The 26,292-nt window shown below is 47.5% G+C and overlaps 1 protein-coding gene across 1 annotated transcript; it reads left to right on the forward strand.

Moving 5' to 3' along the window:
• The first annotated feature begins 10,104 nt into the window (after positions 1-10,104).
• On the forward strand, positions 10,105-26,040 carry LOC135804998 (protein DENND6B-like). The gene is made up of 23 exons (XM_065318984.1): positions 10,105-10,453; positions 11,452-11,490; positions 11,802-11,844; positions 12,050-12,174; positions 13,112-13,192; positions 14,091-14,141; positions 14,455-14,509; positions 14,948-15,027; positions 15,221-15,280; positions 15,435-15,490; positions 16,383-16,443; positions 16,853-16,950; positions 17,361-17,420; positions 17,669-17,757; positions 20,524-20,589; positions 21,262-21,326; positions 21,897-21,932; positions 22,369-22,425; positions 22,926-22,979; positions 23,164-23,273; positions 23,788-23,890; positions 24,293-24,367; positions 24,741-26,040. Exons 1-23 carry the CDS (start codon positions 10,355-10,357, stop codon positions 24,939-24,941), a joined length of 1,764 nt encoding a protein of 587 aa, XP_065175056.1. The 5' UTR covers positions 10,105-10,354; the 3' UTR covers positions 24,942-26,040.
• Positions 26,041-26,292: the final 252 nt, after the last annotated feature.

A 26,292-nucleotide genomic window follows, 5' to 3' on the forward strand; every position in this document is an offset into this window, starting at 1 on the left:
CGCACTTGCTGGGTTCGATCGCTTAAGTAGCTGCAGAACCAGCGAAGGGAGGCATTGTCCAGGCCAAGATCGAATAGGTCCCAGACCAGTTGGCTGTGATTGACCTTGTCAAAGGCTTTTGACATGTCGATTAGGCAGACGCCTGTGGTCAACTTGTCGTCCCGGGCCTTTAAGATGGCATCTGTTGCTACAACTAGGGCGTCCTCTGTGGAGTGCTCACGGCGGAAGGCAAACTGAGTCGGTGGTATGGCACATGATCGCTCCAGATGTGCAACAAGTTGCTTCTGGACTATCTTCTCGAGTAGTTTGGATACGATCGGCAGGAGCGACACAGGACGATAATTTGCAGCTACCGATGGATCGCCAGCTTTGAAGAGAGGGCTTATTACAGCATGTTTGAAAGCCAGAGGGACTTCACCATGCCTCAGCGATGAGCTGAAGAGCACTGAAAGCGATGGAGCCAACAGGTCAGCGCAAGCACGTAGCAGACACCCAGGAATCCCATCACTGCCTGTGGCTTTGCAGGGATTTATCCGTTCCAGGAGGTGCTTGACCTCATCTGGGGTAGTTGACTGGAAGGTCAGCATTGAGCCTTGCGGCTGTGGACCAATGGGAATCTGGAGCTGCGCCGGACGGGACGGATCATGTACAATGCTGTGGAAGGCATCCGAGACTTCTGTGATGTCGCACGTTGGCTGATGATGTTGACGAGAACGGCTAGTGACAGAGTTGATCACGGACCACATCTTCCGCAGGTTGGAGGAGTGATCACGACACTGCTGCTGGAAATGCTGATTGCGTTTTCGCCGGTAAGCATTTGAGGCTTCTGCACGGGCTCGCTTGTACTCCTCATGTAGATGCACGTTAGTCTTATCTCGTAGCCACTTTCGGTGAAGTCTATTCTTGCGCATGTTCAGTTGGAATAGATCACGGTCGGACCATGGCGGGGGAGTCCTCCTGGTGGAGATTGTCTCCTCTTAGCCTTAGGTTCGTTCTGTCTTCCCATTCCGTTCTCTGCTGGACTGTGTATTTCAGTAAAAAAAACTGAGCTATGGTGTAGCTGCCATCCCAGCAGAGACCGGTCAATATTAATTTTTCTTCTATTATTTTTCTTCAGACTTCGAAACTCACGCTTCCTGTGCAACTACAGTACTAGTACGAGTACACAGGCTGGTGGGACGCAGCCTTCACACTCCCCGCACGATTCACGCACAAACTATTGTAGTACGCGGTGAGCCCCAAAGTATATTCATTACAGTTGAGGGAATGGAAAAGGGAATAAATAATGTGCTAGAAATAGAGGCGGAGGAGTTAGAGAAAAGAGAAGGCGAATTATGGTTGCTCCTACGTCGCTTACTGCCGAACTATGTTACTTGACTGCTCACGACTGTCATCTGGAGCATACGGGGAGCACGTCGCACATCGGCAAACCTGGAAGAAAGCACCACTCCCTGCTCAATACACGGTGTTTCGGGGAAATCACCCCTCATCAGTTGAACTTGAGTAGGCTGAGGAAGATTTTCTGAAGAGCACCACTTATATTAAGTTATAAGTTATAGTGCTCTCCAGGCCAAACCATCACCAGGGATGCAAATCCTTTCTGACCGATCACAGTATTCTCCCTGACTCACAGTTCGCGTACAGGAAGAACCACAGTACGGAGGACGCTCTTGTGCTAGCTGTCAATCGCTGGCTGAAAGCGAAGTATGAGCGCAAACTCACAGGTGTGATATTCGTGGATATGTCGAAGGCTTTCGACTGTGTCAAACACACCATCTTGGCACAGGAGCTATCCGACATTGGGGTCGGCGGTACTGTCCAGATATGGTTCACTAGTTACCTGAGTGAGCGGCTTCAACGCGTAGTCGTGGGCGGAAATTGCTCGGAATACGTCGCATGCAGTCGAGGGGTGCCGCAAGGATCCGTCCTCGGCCCCCTCCTGTTCACACTATACATCCGTAACCTTCGATGCTGCTTGCCCCAGCAGGTCACAAACCAGGAATTTGCAGACGACATTGCAATTGAAGCCTCGGGCAGTTGCGAACAAGTGTGCTCTTCTCTAAGCACAGCCATCACTGGCCTGTCGCAGTGGTTGGAGGACCGCGGGCTAATGCTGAACCAAAAGAAAACGCAAGCTCTGTTGATTACCCCAAGAGGCCCAGCCCCTGACACAGATAACATTCGAATTCGCTGTGGGAATGCAGCCCTTGCAGTTGTGGAACAAGCGCGGTACCTGGGCGTAATGGTAGATGGGCAGCTCTCCTGGGAGCCTCACGTCAATCACACAATCCAGCAGGTGCGGAAGTCAGTAGGTGCGCTGTGGCGGAGCCGCCGAAGCCTCACCCTGGCGTCAAAGATCCTGTTTTACAGGTCGATGATCCAGGGTAGGTTGTCGTACGCTTCCAACGCCTTTTATCCGTCACTTCAAATTGGCAACATGGAGCCCCTCACACGTCTAACGAAGTGCGCTATCCGCGGCTTCTTCGGTCTGCCACCGTGGTCGCGCACGAGCCCGATCTTTGAACAGCTCCGCCTCACCACCCTGGAGGACATGTTTAACATTAAGCTCCTCATCTTTGTCCGTCGTTGTCTGTTCTCCCGAGCTAGCTCCCTCTTCACCAGCTTCTTCGTGAGAGTTACTGGTGACCGCACTCGGGGAGCAGCACATCACCTCGTTCGAGTACCATTTTGGCCCGGTCCTGCGGGTCGAGCGACCATGCAGTTCATCGGCGCAGTCCTGTGGAACCAGCTCCCGCCTGATCTCCGTTCCGAGCCCAGCCACCTTCAGTTCTGTGCCCTGCTAAAAGCGCATCATGGCTCCGTTTAAATGCTTTTCGGCTAGTGTGTTTCTGTGGTATAGCGGACTGAAGAATAGTAAACGTGTTTTGCAATATATGTATGAAGCTATTTTGTATATAGTATGTTCCCATTCCGTTTTTGCTTTGGTGTAGCCCTGAGGTTGATTGCCTATTTATTTCTACCCTTCCTCTCTCCATACTTCTGCCCCCCCCCCCCTCTCTCATTCCTTCTGTCGTCCACATGTATCAAAGGAGGCGTAATCGCCTGTTTGTGGTGCGACGTTAAATAAACTTCTACAACAACAACAACAAAACTTACAGAGACGCTCTAACGCTCCATTTCTAGCTCGACAAATACCTCGTAACGCAGGAAGCGTGTGTTCCATGTAGGAGCAACCAACTTACTTTATCACTGATAGTAACAATACCACCACAGTCGAGACTTCAAAGTTCAACATGAGATTGACTCAGATTGCCTCTGTTGGCACTTAGAAGTTAGATTATGATTGTTAGTACGTGTGGACACATGTACATGATTGTATATGACTACAATCATGTACATGTATCTAGGTACTGTAGCTATGTACTGAGCAGTTGATGAAGGATATGCCCTATCTTTTGTGTGACTTTTCTGTGCAAGCTAATGTGCTTGCCTGGTCTTCCTCTGCTCACGTCCATGATTACCCCTCTGCTCAACACGCCAGCCGAGCATGTTGCCCGCAGTCAACGTCGAGAATGGTCACATATACCAGTTCAGAAACACTTTCCTCAACAGCTCCAAAATCCCTGCAGCTGTTGTCAATTGACACCCGGAATACCCTCCCAGCTTCACTCCTCAGCAAACCACCATCCCTTAGAGGTCTCCAAGCTTTCAAGTCCAATGTCCACCACTACCACCTTCGCCCTAGCCACTGGCTATGAGCCACAGACTTTAAGAATCACTTTATACTATTCATGATGACCCCTTGCTCGTCTAGTCTCCCGTCCCCAACCTCCTGATCAGTTCTGCCCATGGCGTCGATGAACATGATCTCTCCTTTATGGTCCAATTACCTCGTCCTCCACGCACATAACGTTGTTTCCTCCCTCCCTCCCCCCCCCCCCTGCCTCTCTCTCTCTCTCTATCTATCTATCGAGCTATCTCCCTCTCTCTATCTATCTCCCTCCCTCCCTCCCTCTTTTTCTCTCTCTCGGCAGTGCTAACGCCGAGACCAGAGGTCGGCGTTGGAGGTGTACCTCATCAGCACAGGCTCCACTCTTTCTAGTTGTAGATCGTATTTTTAGCGTTCCCTTTGTCTCAGAGTCTGTAGTTCCGGATACCTAGTACTCGTGATCGTGTGATGCGCAAAGCATCACCCAATGATTTATTGGCTTTTTGTGGTAATACTAATAGCCCAGGGGGCAATGAACGTTTACAATCACAAATAAATTTTGCATTCACTGAATCTGCGTCTGCTCTTTCTCATCCACTCAGTTCCAGGTGTGAGGAAGCCTTGCGCTTCTGTTGGCGCGGCTTTCCGCCCGAACGGCTACAGCCGGCCTACACTACTACTACATATAGTAGTAATACAGGCAACACCTAGCTAGAAAGGCCGGAGCTGCTCAATGAAATCCGATTACAAGTGTCAAGTACAGTTCTGTCCGGGGACTGAGTCAAGAAGAAAACATCCAGGTCAGGAGCGAACAGAGAATACACGGCTGACATTGCAATGGCAGGTCTGAGCCAGGACTCGTACTCAAACAACTCCCTAGACCTAGTATTATTATAATGAGGGTCGGAACCAGGGCTAACACCCATGATACAGTTCGGACGGTCGCAAGACCGGAGCTCTGCCAACCGTGGATGGTTGAACTTGTACATGTAGTAGCAAGGTCACTGTTTCCGAACACGTGCACAGTGCTAGTGAGTGGTCCTCCGCCTTGTATGTAGTAAGTTGTAAGTTGTATCCATCATCATGCATGATCATGCTGTCAACCACCTGGTCAACCAACAAAAATGTTTTCAACAAAACCAGGGCCTAGGGAGTCATGCATACTAATATCCATCATAGATGTTGACAGCATTGTTACAACTTAGGACGCGTAGTGCTCCTGACTACAACCATAACCCGGTTGGCAGAGTCCCGGTCTTGCGACCATTATGTTTGTAGTCAGGAGCACTACGCGTCCTCGCCTTGTAACATGCTGTGAAAATCGAAAAACATGTTAAACTACCAAGCAAGGCTTCTGTATATATCCATCATAGGTAGGTATACGACTCCCTGAACAAAACACATGACGATTGTAGATCTACCATATTCAACAAATAAATTATAAGTAGTAGTACTGTAGTAGTACCGACGACGGGGTCCGATCGCATTTTAGGCTGTCTGCATGTCTTCAGTGTGACATTCGTTGTAAGGACAGGTCGTTAGGGCTTCGGTGGGTCGCCATTCGCCAAGGCAAAGGCTTGATACTACGATAGACCCGGTTAGGTGGCCGGGAGCGGTGGAGATAGCGATTCTTTCAACCAGTAGATCCACTCGTACTGCAGTACTAGTACAGTAGTACTAGTACTGTAGTAGGTCGTCATTTACCTGCACACAAACGCTGAAGACTGAGAAGTAGACTAAAAAAAGACTAAAAAAATTCTATGAGTTTAATGCTACCCTCGGTAGCCATTACTCACACCAATAATTATTTCAAACAACGAAGAGGTCTCAGTTACTTAGTATCTGTAGTAGTTTGGAAGTAAAGTTTCTCCTTTGGCTTTGGTGTACGAATGATACTACCAGTACTGTACTGGTACTACCGTAGTTGCAATACAACATTTTTGTCCCACCGGCGGAAAAGATAGTCGCTAGTGCTTGTGGCGGGTCTTTTGCTACGTATCAGTCATGTACATGATTGTACTATTGCCTACGTACCGTACTTGTCTTTCCGATCGCGTAAACTGCGCTGCATAGCGCTGACTGTGTACTTACAACTGCCGGCATATCTCTCGACTCAACTGCCAACTCAACTTCTCAAGGCACTTGGTTCGCCGTGTGGCGCAGTGTTCTCCGGTGTCACAATATCTGCGTTCTTGGCTGGGGGTGGTGAGTTATATATTTGGAACACGTCGACAACCGGCTGGTAGAGGCGAGTGGAGTTTCATGTTCGGAAGGACACGATCATCACAGGCAACAGGAACTGCTCGTTATCGCGATCGCGTGTTGTACTGCTGCTGCGTACACAACACACATTGTGTCCGACTCCGAGGCGGAACATTCGGTTGCAGCTACTTTTCAGCACTGCCTGGTGTCTAGTGAGTAGTGGTGGCAGTGACCGTGACTGGCGAGGGATGTTCAAGAAACGGCAGCGTAAAAGTTCAGTCGGGCGGCCCGCGTCCGCTCAGGCGAATTATCATGAGGGTGGAGCTGAGAATGGCCGCCCGTTGACGTTGGGAACGGATACCGGGGATCGACTGTCGCTTAGAGATAGCTCTCCAGCGTCGGACACTAAGGCCCAGAAGAAGAGAACCGGCACAGTAAGACGCTCCGGGTCGTTTCGCATGGGGTCGCTTCGGAAAAACCGACCCGCAATCGAGGTGGTGAGCGGATCCTTCCAGAACGTCGCCAGTATTACGACGGATGGCCGCGACTCGAAGTTTCGCAATGTTGATTACCAGCTCACCACCGATGATCGATCTCCTGGCTTCAAAATCGAACGCCGTCTGCACACACCATCTCGCCATGGCGTGGCAAGCGTCAAGGATGACGGAAAAGGTGACAAGAAGTCGTCAGCTGGATTCTTCGTTACGGAAGTGAACGCAGCTAGCATTGTCGCGGACCAGCAGCTGCTGCAGGTTGGCGATGAGCTGATCTCAGTCAATGGCCTGAACATCACGGCCTTCTTGGACGTGCGCGACGTTGATATGCTGCTGAGAGGCTCAGCTCGCCTGAGAATGACTGTTCTGCCCCATGCTTCCTCCGGAACTGCATACTCTCCCGGGGAATCCTACTCCCCAGGTCAAGTGCAGAGAGAGCTTTTCCCTGACGTTGTGGACTACGACAGCAGTCCTCAGCTTCGACACAAGTCCAATGGAAACGCCACTGGTAATGGTGTGAAGAAACAGCAGCAGCAAGGCAAAGGAGGACGAGATATGGCTGGTGCCGCTGCTGCTGGTGCTGCACATCGAAATGGTGACACAACCATTACCACTGTCGATGGCGAAGTCCGCGCCACATCTGAGGAAAGCAGCAGCGAGAGTCGTGCGAGTAGAGCGTCCAAATCTCCCGAGTCCAATGCGAGTACACTGGTGGACACGAGCGGAGTTCTGGTCGAGTCGGAGTTGAAAGCAGACACCGACAACGGTCGCAGTGTGACACCTAGGAAGGACACAGACGGAAGGAAGAAGAGCGGTGGTCTAAAACGCCGCAACTCTGTTCTGAAATCAGCCGGCATCGACGGCGAAAGCCGGGAAGATGCCAGCACGCTCAGTGACATGGCTACGGTGTTTATTGACCAGGCGCACACTATCGATCCGGACCAGAAACAAACACTTCTTGCACAGTGTCTAGCGGAAGAGTTCAACCTGTCGTTCTTCGAAGATTCTCCTTTGAAGCTCGACTTTGGAAGCCTTGGTGACTAGTCTAGAAAGAAAACCGTTTCTGGACTTGCCCTCTCAGGCCTAACTGCTACTGTACTCTACACGGAGTGATACTGACGAGGATGTGCACCGTGCCACGTATCACCATAAGGCGGCACATGCCCACTGCTTCAAGACACTAGCCAGCCAGAATGATTTGAAAGGCAGAAAGTGCCCCACTGTACTAGTACATGTATGACAACCTGGCCCAGGTCGGACCTGAACCGATGACACGTGTTGATAAAGGTATACACACTGAGTACTGTCCACGTCTACGACTAGCGTAGTCTCTCTATTGTGAATCCAGAGTATTATTATCTTGGCGACCGAAATAACTATCATGGTCTTTACTGAAAATAGTCATCGGAACACCACGCTGTACGCTACTGCCTTTGTAAATTCACGGAATAGTCGCATGTCACTGTCCCCTGCATCGTGATAATCTGGTGATAAAGTACGCAGAGCTCTAACGCGCCGTTTACTGAGTAGTGTCAGTGCCAGGATGGATGAACATGTACACGTAGTACGCAAAAGGTAGTGAGTAGAGTATGGTGTGTCGTGAACACTAGTGAACCAGTATGCCAGAGTTACAGTGTGTGCGTGTGTGTGTGTGTGTGTGTGTGTGTGTATGTGTGGATGTGTGTGTGTGTGTATGTGTGTGTGTGTGTGTGTGTGTGCTTGTGTGTGTGCGTGTGTGTGTGCGTGTGTGTGCTGAGTCCATAGCAGCATGTTGGGAAATACGTTGAACACATAATCGACTCGGCTGTTTGATCAAAGCTGGCAATGCATGATGTTCTGGGCCTTTCTAGCGTTATACTAATAGTACTGCCTCCTTTTTATGGCTACCTTACTTGTACTGGCTTGCTCAGGGTATCTTGGCCTGATGACTGTATTTCTTGTTATCACGACTCAGATGTTGAACACATAATATGACTTGTACACAATCATGCATATGCGGCATGGCTTATACTGTGCAGCTGATGATCTTCATAGTGCTGTAGTTGAGTTAGAGTAACCATGGTAACAGCAGCTGGCTGCTAGTGCTAGTATTTGAAGTATGTGTGGCGCTTACTGTGAGATAACCTTGATTTCAGTTGCTGTGATGCTGCTCTCACCAGAACTCAGTTGTTTTTGTATTATTCAAAGTACACTGTTACTCACTCAATCGCCGGGTTTCACATGTGTGCGGTTCTGTAAGTTTGTGGAAAGAACTATAGCGTGCATGCATCATGTGTGCGGGCGTGTGTGTGTGCACGTGTGTGTGTGTGTGTGTGTGTACACGTGTGTGTGTGTGTGTGTGTGTGTGTGTGTGTGTGTGTGTGTGTGTGTGTGTGTGTGTGTGTGTGTGTGTGTGTGTGTGTGTGTGCACGTGTGTGTGTGGGGGGGGGGGGGTGGTGGTGTGTGCATGTGTGTGTGTGTGTATGCACGTGCGTATATGTGTGTATGGCTGCTGCTCTCAGTCGCATCATTTAAAAAACATTCCCATCGTTTACAGGAAAGCATGGACCATGTGCGGTCTGCATATGGATCACTGATCGAATGTGCAAGATACGGCAAGCTGCTCCTCTACTACAACTATCAGTATCAACATCATGGCCGCATTGGGCGCTTTCGATTACACGTTTACACAATTCTGGAACTGGTTTTTTTAAATTCTGGTATGACCAGAATGAGCGGATTCCGGCCTTGTAAACGAACGACTGGAATTCACAACGCATTTTATTCATGTCATGTCACAAACAATGAATCGTAAAAAGAGATCACGTACACCCTCGCGCGCACGTGGACCCAGCATCGCGTACACGCCGGCCAGGGAGGCTCTTTGCGCGCTTGAGTCATGACCAGACCGGTAACACACCGACTGTGCAATTCTGGCGCCAGAATTAGAGAAATTCCGCCCTCTCTTCAGAATTGACGGATTCGACGGAATTGGATAAAATCAATTCTAACGATGGAATTTGCCACTTTTTGTGTATTAAATCGAACTGTGCATCAACAATAACTAATTCTAGAATTGACCGAAATGCGTGTAATCGAAAGCGCCCATTGTGTTGATAGCTGAACTTGTTGGGGGTGAATACGCCACCGACTCTAGGCTAGCTGACTCGAGTAGGACATGCTTTCCAGCTGATGCTGGTAGATGTCACAGTGGCCAGCCCCCCCCCCCCCCCCCCCCCCCAGGGCGGTACGGTATCGTATCGTTACTATGTTTACGGATCATAAAGTTCTCCACACACGGCACGGTAATCATGTAACTACCGGTACATGTATGTTGGGAGTCTCTCCTCCAAACCAATACTGGGAAAATGAAAATAAATAAATTAAGTCTGAGATGGAACTCCAATACCGGTAAAATCAAAGGAGAATGGTGAGAGAGACTGAGAAATGGATTGAGATCACAGACAATCCGTTGAAATAGACCCTGAGTGGCGCCAGCGGCCAAGTCAAGTGCTGCAGAAGACAACCTGTCTAAGACGACCGCTCAGAGGACCTTCAAAACATGGACGCATGGTCTCCTTATCCAGGGTCATTTGGCTGGGCTTGGGCCGCTTGGCAGGTGTTGGTGCTGGGTGCGGTGCAAGTGCAGTGGTCTTCTGCTGAGTTCTTCTGGGGAGATTTTACGACTTCAAGGTGAGAAGATGTTGATATTTTACTACTCTTTACTTTGAATGATGCACCAACCCTTTTGGCCATGGCTTGGCCTTGGGTTTCGTATGGTAGAGTGCTTCTGAAACTAAAATCAATTTTGGTGTCTAGGAGAATCTCTCCTGGACGCTCGCCTTCCCCGTGGATCCAGTATGACAAGACATGTCCTGGAATATTAGGAGTCACGGTGGCAGCTTATTTGCAAGTTATCTTTAGCTTATCGTGCTCAGTTCTGGCTGGAAAAGTACATTGTACAAGCAAAATTGCCATCAGCTAATTGAGCTGGATACTCATTGACGCGATGGCGTCATCGTCATCCTCTTCCATCTCTCGCTCGTCAAACTGGATCAGCGCCATATGCGTTGTTACGTTCGATTTGGAGCTTGGTCAAGCTCTGGAGGTAAGAGTTTTAGCAATAATAGTTGCTGGTAAAATGGTGAAATGGGCAGTTGCTAAATTTGGGGGCTATTTTGAAACTTTGAAATGGCTTTCATGCCAAGTGCCTCTTTACTCACATACATGTTGCTTGTGCTATGTAGCCCTTGCATGTTCTAGAATCTAGTTGGTCTCATAATAGAAACTGGTGAACCTGAAGTATTTGATTGAAGATGAAGACATGCATACATACAGGTATCCATAAACAAATGGCTGAGTAGTGACGTGTTTTGGAGCCTGTGCAATGACCGTGCACCATTGCTAACTTCCAAGTGCAATCGCATTATAAACAGAACATCATCACTATACTGTTCTAAGTACTCACAGACTCCACTGCAGCCATTTACACCTTACAGTACTGTCGGGCGCTGAAGAACAGAGCGTCGAAGAACGGAACGCCGAAGAACGGCCAGGCTAGAATTTCATCAAGCGCAGCATACCAATGTATACGCGGTGACTCAACTGCGCATAGGCTGTAATACATGAAAATAAGAACGGTCTAGGCTAGGAGGCTGACCCCCCCCCCCCCCCCAGTTCTTCGGCGACTGACAGTACTGTAGAATCTCAACTTAAACACTCAAAGCACGGTCTCTTCTAAATCATCATTTTACGTGTACCGTAAAGTACCGTTGATCCCCCCCCCCCTCGCTTCCCAGCTGGGTTTTCGGTAGAGGGCGGGAATTAGATCAAAGGCTGTCAAGTGCAGTACGGTGTGCAACAACGCGAAACGCCAGGCTTGCCGTGCCAGATGGTGCACATGTTTCATCCACAGGCATACCTGCACTGGCACGTATTGTAGATTCACGCACGTCTCCCACTGCACTATTGTAAGAGATTGAACCCAAGTGATCGATCCTTCTGTTTATGTCCTTTGGTGTGAGCACTGGAACTCCCGATCCCTGTCCTTGCCTGTTACTTCGTATCTTTGGCACTGATGATCTTTTTTTCTGCTTTTATCTGTAGACTATCTATCCGAAGGACTTTCCCCTGTCTGATGCTGAGGTATGACCATGGTTGTACATGTGCACTCTTATACTTAGTGCATGTGCCCATCCTTGCTGCTTTGTTCTCTTTCTTTTTTGGTCCGTTGTATGGGTATTTGTGTCAGTGCACTGCTGATGCGCATCTACTGTCTGTGTATGGCTGTGTTGCACATTCATGGATCAATGGCATGTCTTACATCTTGTAAAGATCGATGTTGATTACAGTTTTGTGAGAACACTATGCCAGGGTTGCTATGGTGTAGATCAGAACAATTGTAGTTGCTTGCCCCGACGTATTGCCTCTGTGTGTACGGTTGTTGGTGTGTACAGCGAATGAACACCTGCTACCTGGCGTTTCCCGATTCTAATTCCGGTAGGTTGGGTTCTTGAATGCTGGTCAGTAGTGTGTTTGCTTTGCTTGCAGTGTCACTTGCACCAGCCCTGTGTTGTTGTCCTATGCTGGTTCATGTACTGTACTGTGAAAATCTGGTCGGTTCCGTGCATACTCGTATGGCAAGCGTGCCGTGTTTGAGATCTACTCCGTGCGTTGCTGTGTTTGTTGGGGTTGTGTGTTTCAGGCTGCATGGGCGATACGCTGCTACACTTCCGGGTGCGTTGCAGTGGTGCTGGTGCGGGTGGTGCTGATGACACCGGCTCACTAGCCGCCCGCCACGAGGCTGTGCTCTCTCCTCCAGCTCTGATGGTGAGGGCTGCATGCTATTGATCTCACTGACCTAGCCGTAGTGTCACTGCTTTCTCTAGTTTCCCATTTTAGTTAGCACCACTGCATTGTAGGCATCTTCTTACTGTAAAGCGGGATATTTTCGCGGTGATTTCAGGTGGCAGACGTGTTAGCGACAATTAAATTTACCGAATGTGATCATTGTGGTCTGCGGTAAATTATGAGTGTCAGTACATGTGGTATTTTGAATTCTTGTCCCAGGCACCATTTTACTAATCCTTTCCCATCACGAAAAGCTTGCGCGAAATTTTCCAGCTTCACAGTATCTTATTGTGTGTGTGTGCGTGCGTGCGTGCGTGCGTGCGTGCGTGCGTGTGTGTGTGTGTGTGTGCGTGTGTGCGTGTGTGTGTGTGCGTGCGTGCGTGCGTGCGTGCGTGTGTGTGTGTGTGTGTGTGTGTGTGTGTGTGTGTGTGTGTGTGTGTGTGTGTGTGTGATACTAGTAGTGGAATCACAGAACTATAATTTCGTCATAGACTACACGTTATGTGTGTCTCATATTCAGCATGCACTATGATGTTGCAGGAACTCGTGAGGGGTTTTTTGTTGGTGTATTTGGATATGATTAGAAATGTTGGTGTTTCTAATCAGTGTGCTTCTAGAGGCTGCTGGCCTTATTGCTGCATGCTGAAGTGATAACGGATTTGGCTGTACAGTCAACTTCGCTAATAACGACTGCGGATATAACGACAATTCGCGAATAACGACAGAATTTCCATACCCAGAGCAAAGTCCCATCCCACTGTAATACATATAATGAGACTTCGGGTATAACGACACTTCGTGAATAAGGACACCTTTTTGATGTCCCGCCGAATGTCGTTATAAGCGAAGTTGACTGTACTTGAAATTGTCAAGTATATAAAAGGGTACATGTATGTTTGTTTATGGGTTACTGCAGTGTGACAACTCGGCCTACTTTGGTTTTTGCTTCTTTCGGCAAGTCAGGGATCCGCAGAACAAGCGTGGCTACTTTCAGAAGGTGAGGTGATGATGGAGTCGGAAACACTGCACAACAAAGTAGTTGTGTTGACGGCTGCTTTGAGTTTTAGCTCATACATGTTTGCTGTAGTAGTATTGTAGCAACTACGCTCGTATCTCTCTAGTCCATGCAGTCTGGTTGAGACAATGCTCACTACCCGGAAAATCCATACTCCGGAACATACAATAATTATACGTGTGCATGCATGTGCAGTGCTGCCAAATATGTTTCGCCCAAAATCGGACACCCTTCACCACCAAGGCTGGCCACATGGTGCGAATTTTTCTCCTCGGCAATTTTTTTACAGAGAATTCAAAATATCGCCTAAAACACCATGAAAATTCGCTTCGTTGCCATGGTAACCCCGGAGTTGTCATGAATTTTAAATGATGAGTACGAGTGTGGTCGCACACTGACCCTGTACAGACTGTCAGCGTACATGCCATCCAGCCTGATCCAGGCATGTTACTTTGCACTTCCACAGCCAAGCGCTAGCCTTTTTAGAAGCAAATGTACAGTGATTTGTGCCTTCAGTTGCGCTGAAAAGTGAAAGTACAGGACTTCTGCATAGGGAAGTAATGATCTCCGACATTTTGGCTGCTTTTCGGACGTTTCCCTTTTCGGACCGGTTTTCGGAAGAGCCTTCAAAAATCGGACACTGTCCGAAAAATCGGACGGTTTGGCAGCACTGCATGTGTAGCAGAGTGCATGTATTGGACGGCCATTTTGTAGAACTTTTCATGGAAACTTTTAATGTACAGGATGTATGTGCTACTTGCATGCATGAAGCTCTAGTCCCATTCTCTGTGCTCTTGTATGCGTGTGTGTGTGTGTGTGTGTGTGTGCGTGTGTGTGTGTGTGTGTGTTTGCGTCTGTCTGTACATGTGTTTGCTAATAGTCTGTAATCATCCTGACGCACTACCCCTTCATTGCACTCTTCTACCTTGTGGTGAGTTTGACTTGTCGCAGTCATTGTGTTCTGTTCTTCACCAGGTCATGTAGAAGCTGATGGATGGGAGTGCTAACAAACAATGCTAGGGATGTTTGGTCATGCTCAAACCGTTTTCACCGGTCTTTGCTCTCAATTATTTTCATTTCATTTTGTATTTCTGCATCTACTTAGTGTCATTTCTTGCGAGTGCTTGTACACGCAGTCTTTTCCTCATCCCATATGATGAGAATGCTAGACACTACTTTTGCTTATATCTTATATCTACATGTACATGTACTGTACATGTTGCTGTTCACACTGTACACTGCAGGCTGAGATGGTTGCCCCTGAGTTCTTTGACAATGGTGAAGCAGCACTGGAGGCAGGTAAGAACTTTGACTGCTGTTCGAACCTGACATTACTAGTACATGCAATGTACTGACTACAGGTAACTTGTTACTGTGCCTATCTTCGTGAATTTAGAATGTTTAGTGTTCTGTGTGAGAATGGTATAGTTTGGGGGCGTCCATCTCTTCATTGTCGTAAGTTCTTGTGTGTGTATGTGCGTGTTCGTGCGTGCATGTGTGTGTGTGTATGTGTGTGTGTGTGTGTTTGTTTGTTTGTTTGTTTAGCTTTATTTTACTTCACCAGAAGCACAGGCAAAATCTGCCTTCTCACTGGGCGTATTGCCACAGTTCTCGCAAAATGATGAAGGTGTGTGTGTGTGTGTGTGTGTGTGTGTGCGTGTGCATGCATGTGTGATGTGTGTGTGTGTTTGTGTATATGCGCATGCATGTGTGACATTGGCACGTTGTTGTTTGCAGTGTATCATCAAATTCAGCAGTGGCCATTCCCAATGCCGGGCCAGTACTTGCATTTGCCTCTCATTGGCCAGGTCTTACAGGTAAACATCACCAGCTGTGTGTTACAGGAAGCTGTTATCGGCCTTCCTATTTATATGTGACACAATTCTAGCAGCTCATTGATGCATTCCTGTTGCTTCAACAATGAATGTTGTCCATTTTTGCCCCGGTATGTGTGTCCGGTATGTGTGCTAAGTATTGTACATGTACTGTGTGATTGGTGTGTCTTTCAAGGTTCGCATTCCGTCCGTAAAGGACAAGCCAGCAACAGTGCGTGCCCCCGTAACGATACCAGTGAGTGTGTATGACCCTTCTCACGCTTTTTCACAGTTACTGATACTGACACTGTTGCTTATCTAACCAAACTGTTGCTACAAATTGAGTGCTTGTAGTGCAACACACTCTGCTAGGCTCACTGATGTGATTTTTGCTCCTTTGTTGTCTACAGCCAATGAGTGTCAGGCCAGTCATACTGCCGTCTGTCTATGAGTTGGAGTTCTATCGGTTAGTGCTTGCTTGTCGTATCCGCCCCTAGTTTGAACTTTGTACAGAACTGAACTCCTACATTGTACATGTTCCGCAGAACTCATACGGTCTGATTTTCTCCTTTTGCTAGCCCATGTTCTGGCATGGTAAACTACACCATACAATAATGCATGTACAATGTACATTGCTGTGAAAGTTAGCCACACGGCTGCACGAGCCATAGTTATTCCCGGTGTTTCAGCATCCCATTGCATGCCATCAGTGGAATCAGGATAATAAAAATACTGTAAATCAGACGGATACACTATCAGAATATTCATCAGGCGTATCATATTTCTGTAGTCAGTACAATCATACAATGTAGTTTCTCATATCAGCACGCTGACAGAGAACTCATATCAGCACCTTGTTAGAGAACCAACTGGGCTTGACTGTAGTTGCCGGCGCTTGGTGGTGCGTTCGACAGGGACTGTGAGCTTGCTCTGTGCATGTTGTCGCTAACGCGAATAAGCAAAAATAGTGATAACAGCATTAACGTACATGTACATGCACTGCAGGCAGGCGTTGTTACCAAACTTCAACTCCTAACAGAAACACATAGCTCACTAGAGCCACTGGCCTTGGGGAGAATCGTGCTATGTCATTTGTGCGATAGAACTCAACGCGTCATGTCGAGCACGGCTCAGACTGTGCTGCAGGCACGATAGTACATGTAGTCCAGCTATTTACGTTTCCAAAGAAAACCGGATCCTACCCGCATCCAGATAAGCGACTTGTGCCCCTGCGTACTTGTACAGCCTTCGAATTCAAAGCATTCAATGTGCAAGGAACTTTCCAAACACGTCCCCTCTTTCTCACCCGGAGCTGACGAATCGTGCACTCGCTATGGTTGTCGTTGTCTTGGCTGCAGGGTTTTACAACCTCTGCTTCCTCACCTCTATCTGCTGTGGGAGCTTGTTTTACTCAACGAAGTAAGTACATGTACATGTATAGCTACAACTGTACCAGCTGTGCATACCACATGTAGTGCATGGGGTGATGGTCCGCGGGCGTTCCTGAATGAAAATAACTGCTTCATGAAAGGCCAACGGATGGCTTTGAACGAAGGTTTTTTTTGTTAACAAACATGTATCCTTTTACAGTTTAGAATTTTGGATGATTGGAAACTAGTTCTATTAGCAGTGGTGTGTGCTATTGCCTGTAATGTATTTCCAAAAACAACTCTCCAGGCATGTGATTTGTGCAAGAATGCAGAAGTGAGCACATGCGACCAGATGGGGATATGTGTTTAGTAACTCTTTTTTTTTTTTAAATCTTTGCTTCTTCTTCATTAACTTACGGTTTGTTTGGTATCATCTTCTTTTACTCATGCTTGTATAGCCTCTTGCTGTAATGGCACCCAACCCAACGCTGTGTTCTAAATTTGTCCAAGTCCTCATCAACATGATTCTACCGCTCCACTATGGCTCAGACTACAGGTATGGCTATGCAACTATGCTCCCAGCCACCGCGTTCTATTGCTCATTGATTGGTGGTGCCGCATCTTGTAGCTCTGTTGTGGTGGCCTACCTAGATACTTCCTTTTCTCTCTCTCTCCTCTCTCTCTCTCTCTCTCTCTCTCTCTCTCTCTCTCTCTCTCTCTCTCTCTCCATCCTCACTCACTCTCTTTCTCTCTCCTGATATTTGCATAGCGTAATCTATAAAGCTGTAGTGAACTGTGTTATTCTGAACTGCGATGCATGAGTTTCTCGTGTGGTGAACTGCATGCAAGTAGTGAGTTGATATTTGGGGTTCGTGTGTGTGTGTGTGTGTGTCTCTCTCTCTCTCTCTGTTTGTATAAAGTGATTTGTCCGTATTGCATTTGTTCGTTCTCTGTTCCACTCTCCAGGCCGTATTTTACAATCCATGACACTGAGTTCAAGGACTATACTACACGTACACAAGCACCGTAAGTACAGCTGCTGCTGTCTCCATGCTCCTCTCAGAGCCACAGTACAGCTGCTGTCTCCATGCTCCTCTCACAGCCACAGTACAATGTGTCATGTAGTCACTGTGTAATTGTGTAATTGTACAATGTCATGTACTGTAGTGACTGTTCAATGGTACAATGTAGTTATTTTATTTTGACAAAAGAGCACTTAGTGCATCGCTTGGATTCTCCAGTTCAAGTGCTGTGTGTTGTTTCTCATCCTTCAGGCCCAATGTCATTCTCGGTGTCACCAATCCATTCTTCACCAAGGCACTGCAACACTGGCCACACGTGGTGCGCATTGACGATGCTGCGGGTCAGTTGCTGGCCCCATGGTGCAGTGTGTAGTGTGTAGTGGCTGTGCTATATCTACTGCTCTGACTCTGAGTGTTCTGGATGTATGTGTGTGTGTGTGTGTGTATGTGTGTTCAGGGTAGCGTTAGCTGTGTTGAACTTGACGTGTAAGCAGCATAACATCAATAGTACATAAGCTCCCAAGAGTGTTCAACTCTAGATACCCTTTCTATGGGGTCCACCGGCGGCGAAAACTCACATCACGTGTTGTAGTGTTCCCAGCCCATTTTAGCGACCAATGGAGTTGAAAAATAGCACTCCCTGACAGAAACCCACTCCGCTTATGCGAGTCATCAGAATGATCATAGCTGATATTTGGATTGCGCGCACCTTAGTCTTCGTTGTACGTGGTGCAAATCGTACTTGGAACACGTGATGTGAGTTTTCGCCGTCGGAGACCCTGTATGCAGCAGAGTTGCACACTCTTGGGAGCTTATTTACTCTTGATACCATGTGGTACTCTTGGTAGCATGTGCAACATGAAGGCTATTACTTTGGTGTGTGTGCCTCAGCCCTGTACCATCAAAGATGGTTAAACAAGATTAGGATGACAAGATACTTAGCTCTTCACAACACACACACACACACACACACACACACACACACACACACACACACACACACACACACACACACACACACTGCTACATGTGAAGAGCTGAGATGCAAAACCCGCTAAATCCATTTCATCACTTTTCGGATAATGGCCAAAAAAAGATTCATTTTATGTGCGGTTTGTATCTAAACCCATATCCATCCATGTATTTGGGTTCCAGTTTTGAAATGTTTCTAGTCAGGTTTTGAATGTGAAATTTTGCCTGGTGGCGCCCCAGACCTCTTCATTGCACGGAGGTGAAAATCTGATTTTCTCAATTTGGTGCAATCGGGTTTTGCATCTCAGCTTTTCATGTACTACTATTGACAGCTGCAATTTCTCGCCACGTCGCTCCCCGAAAAGAGGTACTGTCAGAGAGGTGAGGGGAGAGGGAGGCAGTGCTTCAAATGACGTTTCAAGTCCTGTCGCCTCGCGAAATTGCCGTTGATTGCAGACTTGGCAATGGTGTTCAAAATGCTGGCGATCACTCGCTGCAGGGCGCTTCGGGCAAGGCCAGGTCCACAGCGATGGTGTCTGAGGCCAGTAGCTTGACTTGAATGAACGCTGGCAGGTTGTGCAAGAGCTCCCGCTCTGACATTCTAATATCTGCAGAATTCTTTTCCCTCTGCGCTTCCCGCCGGTCTTCAGCTTCTAGCATCTCCTTGTTACGCTTGTCGGCATCCTCCTGTCTTCTTCTTTCTCGCTTATTTTCGCTGCCCTGCCTCACCTGCTCCATCCTCATCTCAAAAATCCAACCGGCGCTATGCTCTACGGCTCTCGGCTTCGATGGCTAGCCGCTGGGAATCGGAATATGCATCAGCACAGGCGTTGTTGTTCATGTACCTCCGCCTAGGTTTACACTTGTGTCGGGCTAAGTCAGAGTGACGATGAAACAGGCGGTTGCAGACGTGGCACACAATGGTCTTCGGGGCAGACTCCTTCACTTCCGTTGCTGCCGTCACGATGTCACGTCACTCTCTGCGGCCGTTGGCCGACTCAAACCAATTGCATGCACCAGCCACAGGCAAACCAGCCTGGACAGTGTCCTCCAAGTTCCAGCGACGTCGGGGATCACAAGACAGGCGGGCGTGGTGGAGAGAAGCAAAGAGCAACTGCTTGGGTAGCCGACTGCCATCAAGCCGAACCAGGTATTCAAGCCACCCCAAATATCTTCGCTGTACCATGCATGACAGTGGAGTGGGGTCACTAGAACGACTTCACCAGAGCTACAGCCTGAGGGGGTACACCCAGCCGAAGTAATGCTTGCCATAAACCTGGCATAGCGTCATACGCTTTGCAGAGGTCTACAAAAACGCAAAACAGTTTTCAACGATGCTCGTATGATTTCTCTACAAGTTTACGAACAGAGAAGATGGAATCGGAACAACCACGATTTTGCCGGAACCCACATCGAGACTCAGGCGACTCATATTCTGCATGACCCGAGCAGCTAGCTTTCCAACAACCTCCAGCAACGCTATTCCTCACAAATTATCGCAGCGAGAAAGGTTGCCCTTCTTAGGGATGGGTATGAGTAGTGCATCACGCCAGTCCTGTGGTACATATACATATCCTTCTGACCAGACAGATCGAAGTAGGTCCAAAGGGAGTGAGTGGGTGACGGGTACACCACCAGCCCTCAACAATTCGGGTACTATCTGAGACGCACCACCAGGTTTGTCGTTCTTCAGGTGATTCAGGGCATGGGACAGCTCCTCTTCTGATGGTGGCTGGGATAGCCAGTCCATGATATCCCGCTGAGGAATTTGCTGGAGTACTTCTGCATCGTAGTTACTGCAGACATTCAGAACACTCGAGAAATGCCCGTGCCATGTGCCCCTCTGCTCTTGCATAGATCCACAAATGACTCCGTGCGTGTTGCGGATAGTCGGTACAGACATTGGCTTTAACCCACCAAAGCGGCACAGTGCATATCTCGGCCGGCAGACCATACAGCTTTGCTGCTGGAACGCCCCCGGTGCACCACCACCGCCGCCGCTTTCTCCGTCAAGCAGGTGGTCTGGTTGACGGAGAAAGCGGCACACATACACCTGTGGACGCACACATACGCACACATACATCTCTAACCTGTGCTCCCCTGTGTTTATGTGCATGAACGTGCTGAATGTTCAGACCCAAGCAAGCCGCTGAAGAAATCCGCCACATCCAGTCCAGGGCATGTGATGGATGTCAAACCAGGTACTAATTATCCTCTATCCGTCATGTTGTGTGTGTCTGGACTCCCACAAACTACTACTGTATATGCAGTGTATGCCCTTATCCCAAACTACTTTTGTGCACGCGAAAGCAATCCTTGAGCAGCGAAAAGCAAAACAGTGTTCAGCTTATCTTACTTACATATTGGTTTGTTGTTGTTGTTGTTGTTGTTGTTGTTGTTGTTGTTGTTGTTGTTGTTGTTGCTGTTGCCGTCGTCGTCGTCGTTGTTGTTGTTGTTGACTTTTATTTTGATGGTGATGGTTCTTCATCTCTTCATAGATCTACCCGTAATGTCGCGTATTAAAGCCGGGCTTATTCCTGTAGAAGCCGATGTCAGGGCTAGTCTTCTATTCACATCAGGCTTCTATTCAAACCAGGTATTTCTATGTGTGTCAACACTAAAACCAGGCTTATGTGCGGACAGTATATCTTAAAAATCAGGCTTGTATTCAAAACAGGCTTCTACATGAGACCGGCTTTTATACTAGACACTACTGTACTGCGCAGGCCACACAATTCACAAGTTATTGCATGCTTAACCAACGGCTGGCGAAATAATTGTGAAGTCCCCTGCCTGTGTGAGGCAGTTGTGTTGCTTCCAGATAGCGTGCTGATTAGCTATTCTCTCTTGTTTTGATACTGTATTGTTGATAGGTCTGTACACTCGATACAAGCCGTTCATCACACCTGACCGCTCATCGCTGAGAGCTGTTGGGAGGGTAAGACCACGCTGCGCTCTTGTGTACATCTGCAACGTTTCCTGCTGGTGTTTGTGCTGCCAGTTCTTCTTCTTCTGTATGATCAGGGTCGTAGTGCCTCGATTTCAGGTCACCAAATGGGATACTTGACCGAAGAAAAAAACAACCCGTTTGCGCAGGTTGTGTGCCGAGGCCAGACCGGCCGGACTGGGTGCTACGGCCCTGATGATAGATTGTGTCATGGATCCTGGTGCACTGCAGTTTGCTTCGTGGCCCACTGTAACTTTGGATATATGATCGAATGATGATGGCATTTTGTGTAGATTCCAATGAGTTGCCGGGCTAGGTGCTCCACCCCACCTATCCGCTGCCTAGTGCCATTCTCAATTAGACAACTAGGAATGTAATTGTATACAGTGCCTGTGTGCTGTGGTTTTGTTTGTGCACTGGTCCTCGCAACCCACACCCCAAACCCCTGTTTGTACATGTTCCTTTGAAGCAGTGGCGAAGCAAGAGGTGATTTGTGTGCTTCAAAGGACATTGCACGAAGTTGGTGTATCCTTTGTTGCTTTTCCATTGTTTATTTCTTAGACCCCGACAACAGCACGGCGTTCAGGCGATGCACGAGTAAGGCTTTTCTTGTTGCACTTTAGTACTTTACACACATGTTCAAACGATATTAGCAGCTGTAAACTATCTTCACCTGCATTATTGTATTTTAAAAGGGATATGGTCAGGGCCAAAGCAAACACCATGACTTGTACACATACTGAGCATTCAGCTGTAACACAGGGGCATGGAGAGGGGGGGTATGGAGTGTTCTCAAGTCTCTACTGAGCAATCCACTACTAGTATCTCTTGCCTAGTGCTGACAATTTGACAGTTGACTGGTCATGATATGATGTGTGATCGCTGGGCACGTGTCCCGTACCGCTGTATTGAAATGTGTGTTGGACCGGTGGTGGCAGTAGTGAGTCTACTAGTGACTGTTCTTGTTGAACTGTATGACTTTAGGGATCACCTGTTCTCTTTTACGTTTTCTTGTGTTGTGTTTGCCGTGCAGGATACTCACATACGGCGTATGCTGTCCGAAGTGACGCAAAGCTTTATGATTCCTTTGGTATGTTAACGGGACCGACATGCTATGCTAGGATGACGTTTATGTTTTGTACACAATAGCGCATTATATGTTTCAACGAGTGACCCAGTCTGGCTTACGGTCAAAATAATTGTGCAGAAACCGAAGAAAAAAACTGAAATATATTGCAATAATTATAATGCTGACAGCCTACTATAAGTGCAGTTGTGACCAGGAGAAGTGACAGCGCAGGACTACAATGTGTCTTCCTCCCCTTCCTGTGTATGCTCTTGGGTTGAAAATAAATAAAGAAATTGCTGTGTGTGTTTGTATTGCGAACCGTGAAATTTTTATTTATTTTTTGTATTGTGTATGTGTGTAGAGGGGGAGGGTTGCCAACTGCTAAGGCATTTCTGTACCTACATTCGTTTTGTCTGTGTGTGTGTGTGTGTGTGTGTATGTGCGCGTGGGTGTGTGTGTGTGTGTGCGTGTGTGTGTACGTGTGTGTACGTGTGCGTGTGTGTGTGACACTGTGAACCCAGGAGCGGTATATCGCAACACTGCTACCTCTTCAGCGCACCATCACACCCTGGAGAGTGAGTGTTAAGCTGTTTAAAAGTGTTTCCAACGCTGACTCTGAGACTCAACTACCTTATACTGTAAACCTTTTTGTTTTTTAATCCAAAGTTCACTGGATTTTACAAACACTGCTTGAGCAAATGCACTTTTCCTCCTCTAAATTGTGTATGCATGCTGCCTCGTCTCTTGTGCTATCTTCAGCAACCTCCTGGCCTGAAAGCGTTTAATCAGACCGACTTCTTGAAGTCACTGGAAATCTCCGGTCCCCACCTGACAACTGGTCTGAAAGGCAACTGGACAGGCCTGTACAAGTAAGTCTTTACTTACATTGCTACTTGCAAGTACTGATACTCGTACAGGGAACTACACAAGACATACAGAAAGGAAAGCATGGGCTACAAAGGAAAGTAAGGGTGTATTCATTGTAGCTCAGTGGTTCATGGTTTCACAAACGATCATCAGACAACAGATGCAGTACATGCAACTGCGTGTAAGTGCAGCTCTCCAGGAGAGCACCTCTGAAAAAGTAAGCCTATGTTTGCAAGCTCTCCTGTTTTACATCAGTTCTGATTGACCCTGCCTATGTATGATGTAGCACTGTGTGTGGTCTGCGTGTGTTCTGCACACTGCATGTATGAGGAGAGGCTTCCTATGTTGTGTGGTCTGTGTGTGCTTTGGTTATCATGTCTTGGAGCTGCTCTTGATATTTGTGTTGTTGTTATATCTGCTGCTGCTGCTGCTGCTGCTGCTGTTGTTGTTGTTGTTGTTGTTGTTGTTGTTGTTGTTGTTGTTGTTGTTGTTGTTGTTGTTGTTGTTGTTGTCTAGGCGCTTTTTCTCCACACCAAACTTCCAGTATTGGCTGCGACTACGCCAGTTGGAAGCTACGAACAAGATCCGAGTGCTCTACTTGGAAGCTATTTGCAAAGCAGTGAGTACTGTCACTGCTCTGTCTAGTACTAGCGTCTGCTGCTGCAACTGTGCTAGGAGTCTCAGGACATTGTTTACTCTGGGGCGATTGCAGTTTAATAGTGCGCCGCCTTTCTTGATTCTCCATATTCCGCCTTTCCTGATTCTCCATGCCTGAAAACTAGTACTTCGGAGTACGTAAATTCGCCTCTGTCAACTACCATTTTTGTCAGAGCATCAGTTTCTTTCTAGCTTCGCTTCTTTGTATGGTCGTTGTGATTGTGTTGTTGCTGGTGTTTTCCGGTTTATGTTGGAAATCATGTATTCTACTCTTCTTTCTGTGTGTTAGAGAAAGAGGGTACTCAGTGTTGTTGTGCTCTACTATGTTGTGCTGTTCATGGTGTTGGTGTACTCGTGTTTGCAGGATGTCCTATTCTGGATGCGTGGTAAAACGGAAGTGGAGGTTGTGGACTTTGTCTTACGCCTTCATGATCTCTTGGTAGGTCGCGCTGCAATGCTCATGTTTACACCAGTGATTTCTTAGCTTACATTCTGTGCGTACCTGGACGCAAGTGTTTTGGGCATATGGACGCAAGCTTAGACCAGTGCTGGCCCAACAAGGCATGATCCTTCTTGGATTGAGGTGTAGTCCTATAAGCAAGTCAGGAGCTGGCTGGGAAGTACCCCAATACTGTCTATGAACTAGGGCTGAAACGAACATGGACTTCGTCTTGACGAACCTTCTTTATCATAACGAACGAACTTGCGAACATGTTCTTTTAATTTAAAAAAAAGAAGACTTCAACTGTTTCACCATGGTACTTTTTCCAGTATCTCTCTCTCTTTCTCTCTCTCTCTCTCTCTCTCTGCAGTATGGCCAGGAGAGCGAGGTGATGAGCCCACTGTCACCACGCCTGGAGCAGGCATTGTCCGGGCAGGTGCGTCTCATCACCAGCGCACTGCAGCCGGACATGCGCGCGCTACTCTCCACGCTATCTTCTCCCATGCAAGCGGTCATGCAGGATGCGCCTCCTACCTCACAGGCCCCTGGTACGACGCATGCAACTGAGTAGCCCATGCAACTGAGTAGCCCATGCAACTGAGCTTTGAGCTACTTTGAAGCACATGTACCGGTATTGTTACCTGCTATGTGAGCCTTGTATAGTATTGTTGATGTAATGTGAGTTACACTACTTATGAACTTGAAATGCCTGGCTATCGCTCCTTCCCACTGCATTGGTCTCTATGTCCTGGCCAAGGGAAGGTGAAATAAACTGATAAGTGTGAGGATCTTGAGACGCACCATTGAGCCTACCAATCCTGAATGTACCAGCGAAACGGTCTAGACTGTATTTGACTCGTCTCCACTCCCAATGTGTAAAGAACACCCTACTTGCATTGTTCATTCCCCAATTCTGTCTGTACATTGTGTGAGTAATATCTATTGCTAGTAGATGGATAGCCTTGTCTGCACATCATGAGATTCTTAGGAACTGATTTGTTTTTGTATTGATGGGAAATATGTACATAGTGTAATTGAGTTCTGCACAATGCTTGTTTGTTTTTACTTCTACACTGTAGTATACATGTAGTACTGCAGGGGGGGAGTATTTACCTATTTGTGGGGTACGGGTCACTGTACATACTATCCTTATTTTTGCCCTGTACACCCGGGTCTATTCTTTACCTTTGTTTTTTTTAAACTTCTTATCACCACAGCGTACACCCTGTACATGTATTATAGATTTGTATGTGTTGCCTGCATATACATATTATACAATAGCTGTTTGCCTGTTTCTCTCGTTTATAGACTTGTCGATGCTGTGCATTGCCTAGGGTCACGGGTGACCTCCGGCCAAGTATTTTATTTTCCTTCTTTTTTTCTTCTTTCCGTCCCCCTATTTCTTGCTTTCTAGTTTCTCTTCTTGCTTTCATCGCTGATGTACATGGCGAGACTTTGCCGTGCTGTAGATATGCTACTGCTGCTGTGAGCTTCATGCTGACGCTGTATTTTAGCCGTGACAGGTTTGGCCAGTGGCTCCTAGTTTGCTCATGTTGCTTATTAATTCCTATCCAGCATCACCAGTCCAGAACAGTACTTCGACTGTAATTTCGTCAAAAAGAAGCTGGTGACAACTGATGTCAGTGATGGAAAATACTTTCAGCTGTTTATCTCTGATGTGTTGTGGTCCTACGGGGTTTGCTCATATTACCATCTAAAATGACTGACACTTGACAGTGACACTGTCGACATGGCGCTAGAAAAGCAGCGCTTGATTATTGAAGCTAGCGGTAGTCATGGTAGGTTGATTCATGGTTGTCCTGGTTATGTGCTACACTTGCAGCGCCTGTACCTGTGCCTGTGGCCGGGAGTACGAGTGTAGATATACGTGTGGGGATAGTGAGTTACATGTATGACGACCG

Source organism: Sycon ciliatum, chromosome 1 (genome assembly GCF_964019385.1).
Source record: "Sycon ciliatum chromosome 1, ocSycCili1.1, whole genome shotgun sequence".
Classification (NCBI taxonomy): Eukaryota; Metazoa; Porifera; class Calcarea; order Leucosolenida; family Sycettidae; genus Sycon; species Sycon ciliatum.